Here is a 17,920-nt window from a genome sequence, read left to right on the forward strand (position 1 = left end):
GATCGGTCAAGCAGAACAGGGATGGATGACGAGGGGAAAGACCACATGGTTCCTCCCCGACTCTATGGTTCAGGTTATCATCAACACAGCACACAGTCCAGCACATTTAGGAGAAAAAGCCATGTTAGACAGCATCCAGAATCTCTGGTTCAACAAGCATTTACGAGCAGCAGCAAAACAGAAAGTGCGTACCTGCATGATCTGTTGTCAGTTCAATCCAGGCAAAGGCATTCCCGTGGAACAAGGTGGATTTCATCCTCCCGATCATCCTTTTGAAGCCCTCCAGATGGATTATATCCAGATGGAAAGATGCCGAGGATTCAAATATGTCCTCGTAGTTGTATGTGCCCTATCCAGATGGACAGAAGCATATCCCGTCCCAGATTACACTGCCCCGACCACTGCCAAGCAGTTGGTTCGTGAGTTCTTCCCACGGTACGGTTTGCCCCGTGTCGTGTACTCAGATAACGGTCAGCCATTCTCGTCCGAACTCATGAAGCAGGTTTCACTTCTATTAGGTTATCAATGGAAGTTTCACTGTGTCCGACATCCCGAGGCAGCAGGCCTCGTGGAGAGACACAATCAGACTCTGAAAACTCGTCTTGCCAAAGTGTGTAAAGAGAAAGGAGTAGATTGGATAGTAGCTTTACCAGTTGCCCTTTTTTATATGCGAATGGTAGCCCATTCTAGGACAGGGCTATCCCCGTATGAGGTGGTCTTCGGTAGACCTCCTAATATGTGGGGGACGCCTATGCCACGTAGAATAACTGATGTCGACAGTACAATGCTGACAGATTACCTTGCTTCCTTGATGTCTGCACTACTATCATGTCGTTCACAGGTTGCGGCAGCCTTCCCAGACAACACTGAGGTGAAACCGCATGAGCTGGTTCCAGGAGATGTCGTCGTAGTCCGGAATTTCGATCGGTCAAGCCCTCTGGAGCCCCGCTGGAAGGAGCCGAAGATCGTTTTGTTAACAACAAGGACTGCAGTGAAGCTAGAGGGGAGGAAAGGCTGGGTCCATTCCAGCCACGTTAAGCGATTTTATGGACTTCCGCCAAAAACTGATTCCCAGGACTCTCGCATTCCAGAGACTGATACCAAACTCCCCCTGTTAGAGAAAACTCCTCAGCAGGAGTATCGAATGAAATTGAGGTCTAGTAAGTCAGACAGTTTAATTGTTTAAACAGTTTCTTGACATGTATAAGTTAGACCCCAATAGAGAGAGAGATAGACAGGAGACCAAGAAACAGAAATATTGTAAAAGTCTCCGAAGCAGATGCATATGTACATTAATTATTATGTTTTTTCTGAGTCTTACGATTATTGTTCTGAGTTGGATGTTATATATGTATTTTCCTATTGCACATTCTTCTAATGACACTGCAGAGCACACGTTCAGTGCCCTGCCTCCACATGAATTGTCCTATCGACTTGCGCTGCGCAACAATACATTCATCCGTATGTTACACCATTCTCACCAGATCAACAATGCTACTAATTGTTGGATATGTGGCCGACTCCCTCCCTATCAGAACTATAAGGGAGCTCTGCCCCTCTTTCCTTACCCGTTTACACATAATGGTTCCTGTGGTGCATGGTTTAGTTTAATATCCTCTTTAGACACTGAATCCCGAGTTTGCCAAGGCAATTGGATATGGGGAAATCTGAACACAGTCATGAACAAAGCATGTTTCCCAAACGAAGAAGGTCTTCCACAAATGACAGGGACCGATCTAGAAAATGAAGTATATGGATTAGGCAATTTTACACTTAACCTCATGATTCTAAATGTTCAGTCCGAGACTAGTCCAGACTTGCCATCCATATCAGTTTTACCAGCAAAAGGTGTATTATGTGTCAGAAAGAATGGTTCAGTACATCTAGGTCACAGTGACTGTACTACTGTGGTCGAATTCAGTGATAAAGGCAAGTCTACATTCAGAGCTTCCCGACATTCCTATTTCATTTGTGGTCAGACTGCTTATGTCCGCTTACCTCTAGATTGGGATGGTACTTGTTTCATTGCATTCCTATTGCCACCAGTTTTCCTAGCCCCCTCTGACTATCACAGGAATTCCCGCCTCGATCTCGTTAGGCATAAGAGAGGTCTCCCAATAGTCGATCAGACTGAAACTACATGGGAACAATATACAGATTTCAATAAAGGATTCTTTCCCTATCTAGGCACTGTCTCCAACAGTAAACTGATACGCAAATTAACCAGAATACTCGAAGCAGTAGTGAATGAGACTACTTCTGCTTTAGGCACCTTAACAGAGGAGCAGTCTGCTATGAGACTTGTTGTTCTTCAGAACCGCCTTGTCCTTGACGTCATCTTGGCCGATAGGGGCGGAGCTTGTAGAGTCATCGGATCCAGTTGTTGCGTGTTTATTCCTAATAACGCGCCATCAGTCTATAAGGCCATTACCAGACTTCACGAAATTGCCCATCTGATACATCAGAATCCAGGCTCCTGGACCTGGTCCGGTTGGCTCTGGAGTGTAATAACAGCCTGGGGATGGAAGCTACTGTCATTCCTAGGAATAATATTGGCTATAGTATTCAGTTGTTGTCTATGTCTGCAATGTGGGCCAGCGATTTGCGGCTTGTGCGCCACAGCTTGTGTTCCCCATCCAAGTTCACGTTCCCATTCCCGAATAAAGAAAGAAGAACAGATGATGTTATATGAACAGATTGATGGTCTCATGAAAATAGATATATCCTGAAGGGTCCGTAGGGGACAAGGAGGGAATGAGGTAATTGAAATTTTTATGGTCGAGTATGTCCCCTATCGTGTACCCCAACGGCTCCATGTACGAGTTTAAAGTACATGTAATTTCCCTCCACAACCGAATCTGAAGACGCAAATACATTTGCGTCCAACGTTAACATGTCCTCTATCAGATCCACCATGAATGGATCGGTAATTCAGTTCCTAAGTATGCCGTGTCACCGTCTTTACATGGTGCACTTTCATGTTTTTCCTGGCTCTGCCGAGCTAGGCCCTGATTTCTGCCTTCGAGCCACTTCTGCCTCTGCCTCTGAAAGCTGCAGCATGGAGATGCATCCCTGACCTCTGCCTTACTTCCTGCCAAGCGAAGCGGTGCCTGGCTCGGCCTGGCCTGCCTGCCAAAACCGTATTTTGCCTTCAAGTTATCTGTTCAGCCTTCTCGAAAACACATTCCCGTCTGGTGATTTAGGTAAACATATCTCCGGCTGCAGAGCAAAGAGCAAGTCTTCCTGTCTCCGTGCAAGTAATTTACAGTTCCCGTTGCCATAGTAGGCCCATGGCCCCGCACGTAGACACATAGACACCTAGGCACGCACTAGCATTCAGTGTAGTATAGCCTCTGCCCGAGAGACCTTTTACTCCAGATAAAACATCCTCCAAACATAAGATACCAGATATGTTATAGGTCCAGGTCGTACTGACATCCCAGACTTCTGTCTCCTTTATTAGTGTTAAAGTTCTCCCCAGTTACACGTCTATGTCACGTCATGCTAGTTGCGCGCGCATCCGCATTTCCTGCTGACTTTGCAGAATCCTCTACGCACCCACCCACATATGACACTTTTCTATGATGTTCCCAGTACACGCCTCTGTACACACCCTTGTACACGCCTTTTTTGCTACGCACATGTGTTCTTATCATATACATTTCACTTGTCACGGCTACTGTATCCATTGCCATTGTGTCATTTTACTATATATGTCATGTACTGTTAATAAATCGTTGACATCTTTCTGCCATCATTGCATACCCCCGAACCCTTGTATTGATGGAATTGATTTCCATGGCTCGAGCCATTTTGATTAAAGCCCTTATGACTCAGACACCACGGACTCTGCCTCTCATTTGATTGAGCTATTCTTTGCACCTGACTGAAATTATATGGCAAACTCGTATACGGTAAAATATATTTACCACACCTGGGCAAACTCCCCCTGTGAGTGCCGCTCAGCAGCTAGGTGTCCGCTTGCCTTCAGCGGCCGGGAGGTCAGTGCAGACTGGGGGCACGTGGGCTACCCAGTACCATGGGGGATGCGGGGGCCTGTGTTACGCCCCTGAGCAATACCACATACAAATAAATCTGTACACTGCGCCAAACCTCTTGCTGCATGACAAATAACACACTTCCACAAAGGGCCCACCTCCTAAAACCAATAAACAGATTAAACCCTAAGTGCAACAGAAAAATCAGTCCATGAATAAAATATCAGGCTCTAAGCTCCAGACTCACCCTTGGTGCCGTGTCCCCCTGGAGCCGCGGAGGTTGTCTGTGCTGCCACATGGACGTATTGTTCCTTCCACACCTCCAGACAGAGCTCGACCAACACATCTCCTTCCTCATCCAGGCAGCGCCAGAGGCCTCGGTGCTCCGGTCCCAGCTTCGAGATGGTTACTGCTCCATTTCTAAAGAATCGAAGTCCCGAGGAGTTCCGGACCGCCTGCCCGTCCAGCAGCCATGTGACGGGGTCTTGGCTCTCGCAGCACGAGAGTTTCATCTGTTGTCCAAGTCTATCGGAGCCTCGGGTGTGTCCAGGGTTACAATCTGTGGCAGAAAAGAAGTCAGTGCTGCCCTCTCACTTTGCATTGCATTGTATATTCCCACCTCTCCTGTCACAGATGCAGCTGTCTCTTTCTGGCCCCTCCTCTGTCTCTTCACAGCCCTTGGCGGACACAGCCCTCACTTACAATGCGGCTCTATCATCTTTCACAGTCTCACATGCACAGCTGTCTCTGTGTGTCTCTCTACTCTTCATTCACTCTCGGTGGGGCTGACGCTCTTAGGACCTTGTCTGTCTCCATAGACACCTTCACACAGTGCTGCGTGTTTCGAAGCATCCTTCTAGGCTCTCACAAACCTTCACATGTCTATGTTGCGCTCCATTTCTCTCACACTCTCTCACATTCATAGCTTTCACTCACCATGGAGAGTTACCCATCTCCTCTAACAGATTCTCACATACACAACTCTCTCTGAGGGGAGGGCTCCATAACACCGCTCACAGGCCGTCGAATATACAGGTCTCTCTTCACGGACCCTGCATATCACCTCTCACAGACTCTTAATTACCCAGCTGTCTCTCAAGGTGGGCCTTTAACTCTCTACTCACAAACTTTCATATGCTCAGCTGTCTTTTAAGGTTCAATCAATCAATCAAAGCACTTGTATAACGCGCTACTCACCTGGAAGGGTCTCAAGGGGCTTGGGGGAAGGGGGCCGCTACTGCTCGAACAGCCAGGTCTTGAGTTGTCTCCTGAATACGAGGTGGTCCTAGGTCAGCGGAAGGTGGATGGGGAGGGAGTTCCATGTCTTGGCCGCCAGGTAGGAGAAGGATCTGCCTTCGGATGCGTGGTACGGCGCCGAGGGCGAGGCTGGCGGACCGTAGCTGGCGGGTGGGTGTGTGGAAGGTCAGGTGGTCGTTGAGGTACTTGGGGCCCAGGTTGTGAAGAGACTTGGGTGCGTGGGTGAGGAGCCTGAAAGTGATCCTCTTGTTGATGGGGAGCCAGTGCAGGTTCCTCAGATGGCTGGAGATGTGGCTGCGTCGAGGGATGTCCAGGATGAGTCGAGCGGAGGCCTTCTGGATGCGTTGTAGTCTTTTCTGTAGCTTGGCTGTGGTTCCGACGTAGAGGGTGTTTCCGTAGTCCAGCCGGCTGGTGACGAGGGCCTGGGTGACCGTCTTCCTGGTTTCGATCAGGATCCATCGGAAGATCTTGCGGAGCATGCGGAGGGTGTGAAAGCAAGAAGAGGAGACGGCGTTGAATTGTCTGGTCATCGAGAGTGAGGAGTCCAGGATGAAGCCCAGGTTGCGTGCGTGGTCTGTCAGCTTGGGGGCGGTGCCCAGGGCTGGTGGCCACCAGGAGTCGTCCCAAGCGGAGGATGATGATCCAAGGATGAGGGCTTCCGTCTTGTCTGAGTTCAGTTTCAAGCGGCTGTTCTTCATCCACTCGGCGACGTCTTTTATTCCTTCGTGGAGGCTGGTTCTGGCGGTGTCGGGGTCTCTGGTGAGGGAGAGGATCAGCTGGGTGTCGTCGGCCACTGTAGCTCTCCACTCACAGGCCCTCACATACTTTTCTGTCTCTCGAGGGTGAGCCTCTGTAGCTCTCCACTCACAGACGTTCACATACAAAGTTACCTGTTACAGTGGGTCAGTAAATGTTTCCTGTGGGACACTCCCTCATATGCGGCTGCCTCTAACTTTGGGTCCCACTCTTTTCACACACACTCACATACTCAAATATCTGTCTCAGTCTCCGAGCCCTGCATGTCTTCCTCTGTTAGTCTCACAAACACAGCTCTATTTTCACTCTGTCTCTTCTACAACACTCTATCTTTCTCTCTCTCTCTCTCTTTTATTGCACTTAATCCCTCTCTTACAAATTGTCACATAAGCAGCGGTCTCTCCTGTCAGAGACTCTTACACTGCTGTCTCCCAAAGAAGGCCTCCATCTCTCGTCTCCGGCACTAACTAACTAACTATCTATCTATCTATCTATCTATCTATCTATCTATCTATCTATCTATCTATCTATCTATCTATCTATCTATCTATCTATCTATCTATCTATCTATCTATCTATCTATCTATCTATCTATCTATCTATCTATCTATCTATCTATCTATCTGTCTGTCTGTCTGTCTGTCTGTCTGTCTGTCTGTCTGCCTGCCTGCCTGCCTGCCTGCCTGCCTGCCTGCCTGCCTGCCTGCCTGCCGGCCTGTCTGTCGATCTATCTTATCTATCTCTCCTTGCATACTTTCATTTACATTTGTTTTGTTGTGGCCCTGTCCCCCGTCTGCTCCTCTGACATTCACATCTCTCCCTCTCCCTCCCCCTCACCCTCTCCCTCTCCCTCCCTCCATATCTCCTCTGACACACACAGACCAAATGTGTGTCTCTCTCTCTCTCTCTCTCTCTCTCTCTCTCTCTCTCTCTCTCTCTCTCTCTCTCTTTCCCCTCAATCTCTCTCTCTCTCTCCCCCCAATCTCTCTCTTTCCCCTCAATCTCTCTCTCTCTCTCTCTCTCTCTCTCCCCCCCAATCTCTCTCTCTCTCTCTCTCTCTCTCCCCCCCCCCCCAATCTCTCTCTCTCCCCCAATCTCCTCTCTCCCATACACAGATGCCTCTCTCTTTCTTTGGGACACAGTCTCTTTTCACATTCCTTCCCAGTGAAGTCCTTACAAGGACTGAAAGACAGGTGGACGCTGCTGGGCTTGTTGTCTTCGCTGACGCACGTGAAAGTTCCAGAATCATTCACTCTCGGGTTCAGCAGCGTTAATTCTCGTTTGTTCTGTGGGATCACGAGGCGGCCAAGGAAGGGGTCTGTGCCGTCCACCCATGATGGGTGGACAGATGGACTGTAAATGACCACCTCCTTGGACCCGGTAGTGACACAGCGGGGGTAGCGGGGCGCCCATCTCCACTCTCGCACCGGGTCCTTGCTGTCCAGGTAGCAGGGGATCGTCACTTCATGGTCTTCACCGTAGTCACTCGCATTCACCCCAGACTCTGAAAGAGAAATGCATGACCATGTCAGATGAGGGCCCTGCATTGTGGGGGACCTCACGTTAAATACATTTTCGGCCCAGCCTGGTTACACCAAATGACGCACTGCTGTGCCTCAAGCCATTTTGCTGCGCCAAGCTCCGCCATATTTACATATCGCATCAATGTGGTTTCTTTCCCCTGCGCTGGCACACATTTGGATGCCATGCACCAACGCAGGCCCCTTTGCACCATGGTGCACGCGGGCCTGCATTGTGAGGATGATTGTTTTTGTGCAATTAGGTGTTCCAAAAATTCCTTGAAGGAGCTCTTTAAAACGGTGACAGCTCTGTCAAATCGCCCGCAAGACAGTCAATTTTCACCAGACCAAAACTTTGTGGATAAGATTGCCTCCTTCTTCCAGAATAAAGTTCAGACAGTTTATAATGAACTCCATAAGACAGGGTCTGTCTCCACAGGGGAAAGGGGGGTTCCATCAGAGGAAACTCTAACGTATTGCAGTCTGGTACGATTCCCTCTATTAGATATAGAGCGAGTCACAGATATGCTATCACAGACTAAGTCCGGTTCACCCCTGGATCCCTGCCCTCTTCATAAACTGCACCTGGTCCCCGAGGAAAGCAGTGTTCACCTGCCTCCCCTCCTAAACGAGGTTATCAGCTCCGGGATATATCCACACCCATGGGAAAAGGCTTGTATCAGGCCTATTCTGAAGAAAACCATTACTGCCCAATATCCTGTTTTCCGATTCCTTCGAAAATTTTAGAAAAGGCCATTAATTTAGAACTGACTGACTATCTAGACGGCAATAATATTCTTGATGCCACTCAACGTGGTTTTAGAGCCCGACATTCCATCGAGTCAGCCCTCATCATGACCACTGAAGAGATCCGCAAAGTGATAGGCAGGGGGAGGGGAACAGTCGTCCTCATCCTGCTTGACCTATCAGCCGCGTTTGATACTGTGAACCACAAGGTATTGGCGCGGTGGCTGAAGGCAGCAGGTATTAGAGAGACGGCTCTAATCCTATTAACATCTTTCTTGGCATCTAGAAAACAAATGATATATTGGGCTGGCCTTAAGTCAGCGATTTTCTGTCTCCCTTGTGGTGTCCCACTGGGGTCAGCACTGTCTCCAACACTGTTTAACATATATGTTACACCTCTGGCAAGACTAATAAAAGATTAAGAGTAACTCAAAATGTGGACACCACTGCTGTCAGGTTTCGTAACTGTCTAAACAATGTCATGGTATGGATGAACATAAACTTTCTAAAGCTCAATACTGAAAAGTCTGAGGTTATTGAGTTTGGGCAGAAGCCTTCGGTATGGAGCCAATTATGGTGGCCGACTGAGGCTGGGAACTGTCCTGTTGCAGTAACCAAGCCCAGGAACCTTGGTTTTATGTTTGATAGTAATCTAAAGTTTGCTCAGCAAATTAATCAGGTATCTTCTGTTTGCTTCTTCACGCTAAAAATCATGCACAGAATCCTGCAGGTCATTTTTATTAACTCTTAGGAAAACGGTAGTTGGGGCGTTGGTTCTCTCTAGAATCGACTATGGCAATGTCCTTTACCCGGGAGCCGATAAAGGCCAGATTGCCAAACTGCAGTCCCTACAGAATGCAGCAGCTCGTGTGCTACTTGATCTCCTTAAACATCATCCGACCTCTGCCAGATTTAAACTGCTCCATTGGCTCCCAGTTCGGCAGCGAGTGGATTTCAAGGCCCTCTGTCTCGTACACAAGGCTTTGTATGGAGGGGGAGCTGCAGACGTGCAACAGCTATTCCCACGGTACTCGCCACAACGCTGTCTTAGGTCAGCATACAAGACGGATCCAGGTCCCCAAGATGATAAGAGCCAGATGGGGGCGAAAGGGCTTCTCTTATTGTGTTGCCAAACTGTGGAACTCCCTACCCACATTGATTAGACTACAGGCTAGTAGGATTCTCTTTAGAAAACAAATAAAGACATGTCTTTTCCTTAAGCTCGCAGATTAATCAGCATGGGCCTCGGCATCCTCTCACCTCAGCGCCAAGACGCCACGGCATTCGTGCGCTTTATAAGACAAATCAGTCAGTCAGCCAGTATCTTCCTGCACAAAAACAATCATTGATGGTGTTTTCATCTTCCTATGTGTGCTGCATTCTGCAGCTCACATAGAAGGAGGCAAAAACAGGAAGAAATAAAAGTATTTCTTCTTGTTGCGCCTCCTCACGCCTCCCCTAGGGATGTGTAGGATTCTGACGCATTCCCAGGTTTACTATGCCTCATAAATCTGGGAATGTTTCAGATTCAATGGGTGTTAGTTGGGAACACCGCCAGCAACACTCATGGCACGCCCCTTTCATGCAAAGTGATGCATGAAATGGGGCTTCATTTACAAGGCCATGAAAAGCCACTCAGCGTGGTTTTGTGTGGACTTTTAAATATGGGGCATCACACTGCGCCAAAGGTGTGTCGAAAAAGTGACACACCAGCAGCGCAAGGGGCTTGTAAATAAGCCACAGAATATATAGTAAGGGCCTGATTCAAGAGGTTTCGCCGTAGGGCAGCACCAAAGGCCTTCCTGCTGCGCTGCCCTACGACAAAAGAAAAGGGCAGGAATGCACGGCATCTATTAGATCTGGGGCGTTCCTGTCCTTTTACCCTGTGCTGGTGCTCAATGGGCTGCCATGCGCCAACTAAGGTACCTTTGCGCCATGGTGCAAGGGTGCCTGTGTTGCAGGAATGATTATTTTTGTGCATGAAGGGAAACCTTCCCGCACAAAAACAATCACAAGAGGCTTTTTCCTCTTTCTATGAGTGCTGCAGAGTGCAGCACACATAGAAAAAGGAAAAAAGAGAAGAAATAAAGATATTTCTCCTTCTTGTGCCTTCCTTACGCCTCCCCTGGGGAGGTGTACGTTTTTGGCGCTGCCTCAGGTTTACATTTTCTCGTAAATCTGGGGCAATGTCATAAAGCCATGGATGTTGCTGGGACCGCCCCCAGCAACACCCATTGCACTGCCCTTCAATGCAGAAAACTGTGTTAAAGAGATCAAAAGAAGTGGCTTAGAGCTGCCTCGTAAATAAGGAGCAGGCCCGAGGTGTAGGTTGCACTGCGGAGAGGGGGGGGGGGGGGACTCTCTTCAGTAAATGAAGGGGGCCCCCTCAGCTCTTCAGTGAGAGCTGTGAGAGAGGCTTGGCTTAAGCAAGCCTCTCTCCCTCTAAAGCAGGTGCAGGCTGTCTGCAGCCTGCTCTGAGCCACTCCTGCTGACTGAAGAGAAACAATATCAAGTTACATGGTTTCTCTTCAGTCAGAGCTTGTGAGGCCCGGAAAGAGGATGGGGTGGGGGCCCCAGAGAGCAGGAGGCAGCACAGAGCACTGCTCGGACCCTGACAAGGGTGGGGTGGGGTCCCCAGGGAGAGCATTCTCCAGGGCAAAGCTCATATGAGAAGGGATGAGGCAGCAAAATGGTGCCCTCACGTAAGCACTCTTGTTAGAACCACCATGTGGGCGTCTGCAGGGGAGGTGGGGGGGAGTTGGGGGGGCAAGGGGTCCGAGAAGGGTGCAAGGCTGAGGGGAGAAAGGTGCAAGGTAGAGAGAAGAAGGGTGCAAGGTAGAGAAGAGAGGAGATTGGTGCAAGGCTGAGGGGAGAAAGGTGCAAGGTAGAGAGAAGAAGGGTGCAAGGTAGAGAAGAGAGGAGATGGGTGCAAGGCAGAGAGGAGATGGGTGCAAGGCAGAGAGGACAAGGGTGCAAGGTAGAGGGGAGAAGGGTGCAAAGCAGAGGGGAGAAGGGTGCAAAGCAGAGGGGAGAAGGGTGCAAGGTAGAGAGGAGAAGGGTGCAAGGTAGAGAGGAGAGGAGATGGGTGCAAGGCAGAGAGGACAAGGGTGCACGGTAGAGGGGAGAAGGGTGCAAAGCAGAGGCGAGAAGGGTGCAAAGCAGAGGGGAGAAGGGTGCAAGGCAGAGGGGTGAAGGGTACAAAGCAGAGAGGAGAAGGGTGCAAGGCTGAGGGGAGAAGAGAGCAAGGGAGGGGAGAAGGGTGCAAGGCGGAGGGGAGAAGAGTGTAAGGGGGAGGGGAGAAGGGTGCAAGGGGGAGTGGAGAAGGGTGCAAGGGGGAGGGGAGAAGGCTGCAAGGCAGAGAGGAGAAGGGTGCAAGGCAGAGGTGAGAAGGGTGCAAGGCAGAGGGGTAAAGGGTACAAGGTAGAGAGGAGAAGGGTGCAAGGCTGAGGGGAGAAGAGAGCAAGGGAGGGGAGAAGGGTGCAAGGCGGAGGGGAGAAGAGTGTAAGGGGGAGGGGAGAAGGGTGCAAGGCGGAGTGGAGAAGGGTGCAAGGGGGAGGGGAGAAGGGTGCAAGGCAGAGAGGAGAAGGGTGCAAGGCAGAGGGGAGAAGGGTGCAAGGCTGAGGGGAGAAGAGAGCAAGGCGGAGGGGAGAAGGGTGCAAGGCGGAGGGGAGAAGGGTGTAAGGGGGAGGGGAGAAGGGTGCAAGGTGGAGTGGAGAAGGGTGCAAGGAGGAGAGGAGAAGGGTGCAAGGGGAGGGGAGAATGGTGCAAGGCAGAAGGGAGAAGGGTGCAAGGCGGAGGGGAGAAGAGTGCAAGGCGGAGGGGAGAAGGGTGCAAGGTAGAGAGGAGAAGGGTGCAAGGCAGAGAGGAGAAGGGTGCAAGGCAGAGGGGAGAAAGGTGCAAGGCAGAGGGGAGAAGAGTGCAAGGCAGAGGGGAGATGAGTGCAAGGGGGAGGGGAGAAGGGTGCAAGGCAGAGGGGAGAAGGGTGCAAGGCAGAGGGGAGAAGGGTGCAAGGTAGAGGGGAGAAGGGTGCAAAGCAGAGGGGAGAAGGGTGCAAAGCAGAGGGGAGAAGGGTGCAAGGTAGAGAGGAGAAGGGTGCAAGGTAGAGAGGAGAGGAGATGGGTGCAAGCCAGAGAGGACAAGGGTGCACGGTAGAGGGGAGAAGGGTGCAAAGCAGAGGCGAGAAGGGTGCAAAGCAGAGGGGAGAAGGGTGCAAGGCAGAGGGGTGAAGGGTACAAAGCAGAGAGGAGAAGGGTGCAAGGCTGAGGGGAGAAGAGAGCAAGGGAGGGGAGAAGGGTGCAAGGCGGAGGGGAGAAGAGTGTAAGGGGGAGGGGAGAAGGGTGCAAGGGGGAGTGGAGAAGGGTGCAAGGGGGAGGGGAGAAGGGTGCAAGGCAGAGAGGAGAAGGGTGCAAGGCAGAGGTGAGAAGGGTGCAAGGCAGAGGGGTAAAGGGTACAAGGCAGAGAGGAGAAGGGTGCAAGGCTGAGGGGAGAAGAGAGCAAGGGAGGGGAGAAGGGTGCAAGGCGGAGGGGAGAAGAGTGTAAGGGGGAGGGGAGAAGGGTGCAAGGCGGAGTGGAGAAGGGTGCAAGGGGGAGGGGAGAAGGGTGCAAGGCAGAGAGGAGAAGGGTGCAAGGCAGAGGGGAGAAGGGTGCAAGGCTGAGGGGAGAAGAGAGCAAGGCGGAGGGGAGAAGGGTGCAAGGCGGAGGGGAGAAGGGTGTAAGGGGGAGGGGAGAAGGGTGCAAGGTGGAGTGGAGAAGGGTGCAAGGAGGAGAGGAGAAGGGTGCAAGGGGAGGGGAGAATGGTGCAAGGCAGAGGGGAGAAGGGTGCAAGGCGGAGGGGAGAAGAGTGCAAGGCGGAGGGGAGAAGGGTGCAAGGTAGAGAGGAGAAGGGTGCAAGGCAGAGAGGAGAAGGGTGCAAGGCGGAGGGGAGAAAGGTGCAAGGCAGAAGGGAGAAGAGTGCAAGGCAGAGGGGAGATGAGTGCAAGGGGGAGGGGAGAAGGGTGCAAGGCAGAGGGGAGAAGGGTGCAAGGCAGAGGGGAGAAGGGTGCAAGGCAGAGGGGAGAAGGGTGCAAAGCGGAGGGGAGAAGGGTGCAAGGGGGAGGGGAGATGGGTGCAAGGCAGAGAGAAGGGTGCAAGGCGAGGGGAGAAGGGTGCAAGGCAGAGGGGAGAAGGGTGCAAGGTAGAGAGAAGAAGGGTGAAAGGTGGAGAGGAGAAGGGTGCAATGCAGAGGGGAGAAGGGTGCAAGGCAGAGGGGAGAGGAGTGCAAGGCAGAGGGGAGAAGAGTGCAAGGGGGAGGGGAGAAGGGTGCAAGGCAGAGGGGAGAAGAGTGCAAGGGGGAGGGGAGAAGGGTGCAAGGCAGAGGGGTGAAGGGTACAAAGCAGAGAGGAGAAGGGTGCAAGGCTGAGGGGAGAAGAGAGCAAGGGAGGGGAGAAGGGTGCAAGGCGGAGGGGAGAAGAGTGTAAGGGGGAGGGGAGAATGGTGCAAGGGGGAGTGGAGAAGGGTGCAAGGGGGAGGGGAGAAGGGTGCAAGGCAGAGAGGAGAAGGGTGCAAGGCAGAGGTGAGAAGGGTGCAAGGCAGAGGGGTAAAGGGTACAAGGTAGAGAGGAGAAGGGTGCAAGGCTGAGGGGAGAAGAGAGCAAGGGAGGGGAGAAGGGTGCAAGGCGGAGGGGAGAAGAGTGTAAGGGGGAGGGGAGAAGGGTGCAAGGCGGAGTGGAGAAGGGTGCAAGGGGGAGGGGAGAAGGGTGCAAGGCAGAGAGGAGAAGGGTGCAAGGCAGAGGGGAGAAGGGTGCAAGGCTGAGGGGAGAAGAGAGCAAGGCGGAGGGGAGAAGGGTGCAAGGCGGAGGGGAGAAGGGTGTAAGGGGGAGGGGAGAAGGGTGCAAGGTGGAGTGGAGAAGGGTGCAAGGAGGAGAGGAGAAGGGTGCAAGGGGAGGGGAGAATGGTGCAAGGCAGAGGGGAGAAGGGTGCAAGGCGGAGGGGAGAAGAGTGCAAGGCGGAGGGGAGAAGGGTGCAAGGTAGAGAGGAGAAGGGTGCAAGGCAGAGAGGAGAAGGGTGCAAGGCGGAGGGGAGAAAGGTGCAAGGCAGAGGGGAGAAGAGTGCAAGGCAGAGGGGAGATGAGTGCAAGGGGGAGGGGAGAAGGGTGCAAGGCAGAGGGGAGAAGGGTGCAAGGCAGAGGGGAGAAGGGTGCAAGGTAGAGGGGAGAAGGGTGCAAAGCAGAGGGGAGAAGGGTGCAAAGCAGAGGGGAGAAGGGTGCAAGGTAGAGAGGAGAAGGGTGCAAGGTAGAGAGGAGAGGAGATGGGTGCAAGGCAGAGAGGACAAGGGTGCACGGTAGAGGGGAGAAGGGTGCAAAGCAGAGGCGAGAAGGGTGCAAAGCAGAGGGGAGAAGGGTGCAAGGCAGAGGGGTGAAGGGTACAAAGCAGAGAGGAGAAGGGTGCAAGGCTGAGGGGAGAAGAGAGCAAGGGAGGGGAGAAGGGTGCAAGGCGGAGGGGAGAAGAGTGTAAGGGGGAGGGGAGAAGGGTGCAAGGGGGAGTGGAGAAGGGTGCAAGGGGGAGGGGAGAAGGGTGCAAGGCAGAGAGGAGAAGGGTGCAAGGCAGAGGTGAGAAGGGTGCAAGGCAGAGGGGTAAAGGGTACAAGGCAGAGAGGAGAAGGGTGCAAGGCTGAGGGGAGAAGAGAGCAAGGGAGGGGAGAAGGGTGCAAGGCGGAGGGGAGAAGAGTGTAAGGGGGAGGGGAGAAGGGTGCAAGGCGGAGTGGAGAAGGGTGCAAGGGGGAGGGGAGAAGGGTGCAAGGCAGAGAGGAGAAGGGTGCAAGGCAGAGGGGAGACGGGTGCAAGGCTGAGGGGAGAAGAGAGCAAGGCGGAGGGGAGAAGGGTGCAAGGCGGAGGGGAGAAGGGTGTAAGGGGGAGGGGAGAAGGGTGCAAGGTGGAGTGGAGAAGGGTGCAAGGAGGAGAGGAGAAGGGTGCAAGGGGAGGGGAGAATGGTGCAAGGCAGAGGGGAGAAGGGTGCAAGGCGGAGGGGAGAAGAGTGCAAGGCGGAGGGGAGAAGGGTGCAAGGTAGAGAGGAGAAGGGTGCAAGGCAGAGAGGAGAAGGGTGCAAGGCGGAGGGGAGAAAGGTGCAAGGCAGAGGGGAGAAGAGTGCAAGGCAGAGGGGAGATGAGTGCAAGGGGGAGGGGAGAAGGGTGCAAGGCAGAGGGGAGAAGGGTGCAAGGCAGAGGGGAGAAGGGTGCAAGGCAGAGGGGAGAAGGGTGCAAAGCGGAGGGGAGAAGGGTGCAAGGGGGAGGGGAGAAGGGTGCAAGGCAGATCGGAGAAGGGTGCAAGGCGGAGGGGAGAAGGGTGCAAGGCAGAGGAGAGAAGGGTGCAAGGTAGAGAGGAGATGGGTGCAAGTCAAAGAGGAGAAGGATGCAAGGCGAGGGGAGAATGGTGCAAGGCAGAGGGGAGAAGGGTGCAAGGCAGAGGGGAGAAGGGTGCAAGGCAGAGGGGAGAAGGGTGCAAGGTGGAGGGGAGAAGGGTGCAAAGTGGAGGGGAGAAGAGTGCAAGGGGGAGGGGAGAAGGGTGCAAGGCAGATCAGAGAAGGGTGCCAGGCGGAGGAAAGAAGGGTGCAAGGTAGAGAGGAGATGGGTGCAAGGCAGAGAGAAGGGTGCAAGGCGAGGGGAGAAGGGTGCAAGGCAGAGGGGAGAAGGGTGCAAGGTAGAGAGAAGAAGGGTGAAAGGTGGAGAGGAGAAGGGTGCAATGCAGAGGGGAGAAGGGTGCAAGGCAGAGGGGAGAGGAGTGCAAGGCAGAGGGGAGAAGAGTGCAAGGGGGAGGGGAGAAGGGTGCAAGGCAGAGGGGAGAAGAGTACAAGGCGGAGTGGAGAAGGGTGCAAGGCGGATAGGAGAAGGGTGCAAGGGGGAGGGGAGAAGGGTGCAAGGCAGAGGGGAGAAGGGTGCAAGGCAGAGGGGAGAAGGGTGCAAGGCGGAGGGAAGAAGAGTGCAAGGCGGAGGGGAGAAAGGGTGCAAGGCAGAGGGGAGAAGGGTGCAAGGTAGAGAGGAGAAGGGTGCAAGGCAGAGAGGAGAAGGGTGCAAGGCGGAGGGGAGAAAGGTGCAAGGCGGAGGGGAGAAGAGTGCAAGGCAGAGGGGAGAAGAGTGCAAGGGGGAGAGGAGAAGGGTGCAAGGCAGAGAGGGGAAGGGTGCAAGGCAGAGGGGAGAAGGGTGCAAGGCAGAGAGGAGAAGGGTGTAAGGCGGAGTGGAGAAGGGTGCAAAGCGAAGGGGAGAAGGGTGCAAGGGGAGGGGAGAAGGGTGCAAAGGGAGAAGGGTGCAAGGCAGAGAGGAGAAGGGTGCAAGGCGGAGGGGAGAAGGGTGCAAGGTAGAGAGGAGATGGGTTCAAAGCAGAGAGGAGAAGGATGCAAGGCAAGGGGAGAAGGGTGCAAGGCAGAGGGGAGAAGGGTGCAAGGTAGAGAGGAGAAGGGTGCAAGGTGGAGAGGAGAAGGGTGAAAGGCAGAGGGGAGAAGGGTGCAAGGCAGAGGGGAGAAGGGTGCAAGGCAGAGGGAAGAAGGGTGCAATGGGGAGGGGGAGAAGGGTGCAAGGCAGAGGGTGGAAGGGTGCAAGGTAGAGGGGAGAAGAGTGCAAGGCAGAGTGGAGAAGGGTGCAAGGCGGAGAGGAGAAGGGTGCAAGACAGAGGGGAGAAGGGTGCAAGGCAGAGGGGAGAAGGGTGCAAGGCAGAGGGCAGAAGGGCGCAAGGCAGAGAGGAGAAGGGTGCAAGGTAGAGAAGGATGCAAGGCGGAGGCGAGAAGGGTGCAAGGCACAGGGAAGAAGGGTGCAACGGGGAGGGGGATAAGGGTGCAAGGCAGAGGGTAGAAGGGTGCAAGGCAGAGGGGAGAAGAGTGCAAGGCAGAGTGGAGAAGGGTGCAAGGCAGAGAGGAGAAGGGTGCAAGGCGGAGGGGAGAGGGGTGCAAGGCGGAGGGGAGAGGAGTGCAAGGCAGAGGGGAGAAGAGTGCAAGGGGGAGGGGAGAAGGGTGCAAGGCAGAGGGGAGAAGGGTACAAGGCGGAGTGGAGAAGGGTGCAAGGCGGAGAGGAGAAGGGTGCAAGGGGGAGGGGAGAAGGGTGCAAGGCAGAGGGGAGAAGGGTGCAAGGCGGAGGGGAGAAGGGTGCAAGGCGGAGGGAAGAAGAGTGCAAGGCGGAGGGGAGAAAGGGTGCAAGGCAGAGGGGAGAAGGGTGCAAGGTAGAGAGGAGAAGGGTGCAAGGCAGAGAGGAGAAGGGTGCAAGGCGGAGGGGAGAAAGGTGCAAGGGGGAGAGGAGACGGGTGCAAGGCAGAGAGGAGAAGGGTGCAAGACAGAGGGGAGAAGGGTGCAAGGCAGAGAGGAGAAGGGTGCAAGGCTGAGTGGAGAAGGGTGCAAATCGAAGGGGAGAAGGGTGCAAGGGGAGGGGAGAAGGGTGCAAGGGGAGAAGGGTGCAAGGCAGAGAGGAGAAGGGTGCAAGGCGGATGGGAGAAGGGTGCAAGGTAGAGAGGAGATGGGTTCAAAGCAGAGAGGAGAAGGATGCAAGGCGAGGGGAGAAGGGTGCAAGGCAGAGGGGAGAAGGGTGCAAGGTAGAGAGGAGAAGGGTGCAAGGTGGAGAGGAGAAGGGCGCAAGGCATAGGGGAGAAGGGTGCAAGGCAGAGGGGAGAAGGGTGCAAGGCAGAGGG

General features: G+C 53.6%; 1 protein-coding gene across 2 annotated transcripts in view; it reads right to left on the minus strand.

Annotated features, from left to right (window-relative positions):
• MPIG6B (megakaryocyte and platelet inhibitory receptor G6b) overlaps window positions 1-17,920 on the minus strand; it is a 291,237-nt gene that overhangs the window by 214,765 nt on the left and 58,552 nt on the right. For both annotated transcript variants that reach the window (XM_086924660.1, XM_086924659.1), the window contains 2 exons: window positions 7,189-7,515; window positions 4,246-4,557 (listed from right to left, as the gene is read on the minus strand). In XM_086924660.1, the coding sequence (XP_086780786.1) occupies window positions 4,246-4,557; window positions 7,189-7,515 (639 nt within the window). The remainder of the gene's footprint in view (window positions 1-4,245; window positions 4,558-7,188; window positions 7,516-17,920) is intronic.

The sequence above is a fragment of the Lissotriton vulgaris genome, chromosome 5, assembly GCF_964263255.1.
Source record: "Lissotriton vulgaris chromosome 5, aLisVul1.2, whole genome shotgun sequence".
Taxonomy (NCBI): domain Eukaryota; kingdom Metazoa; phylum Chordata; class Amphibia; order Caudata; family Salamandridae; genus Lissotriton; species Lissotriton vulgaris.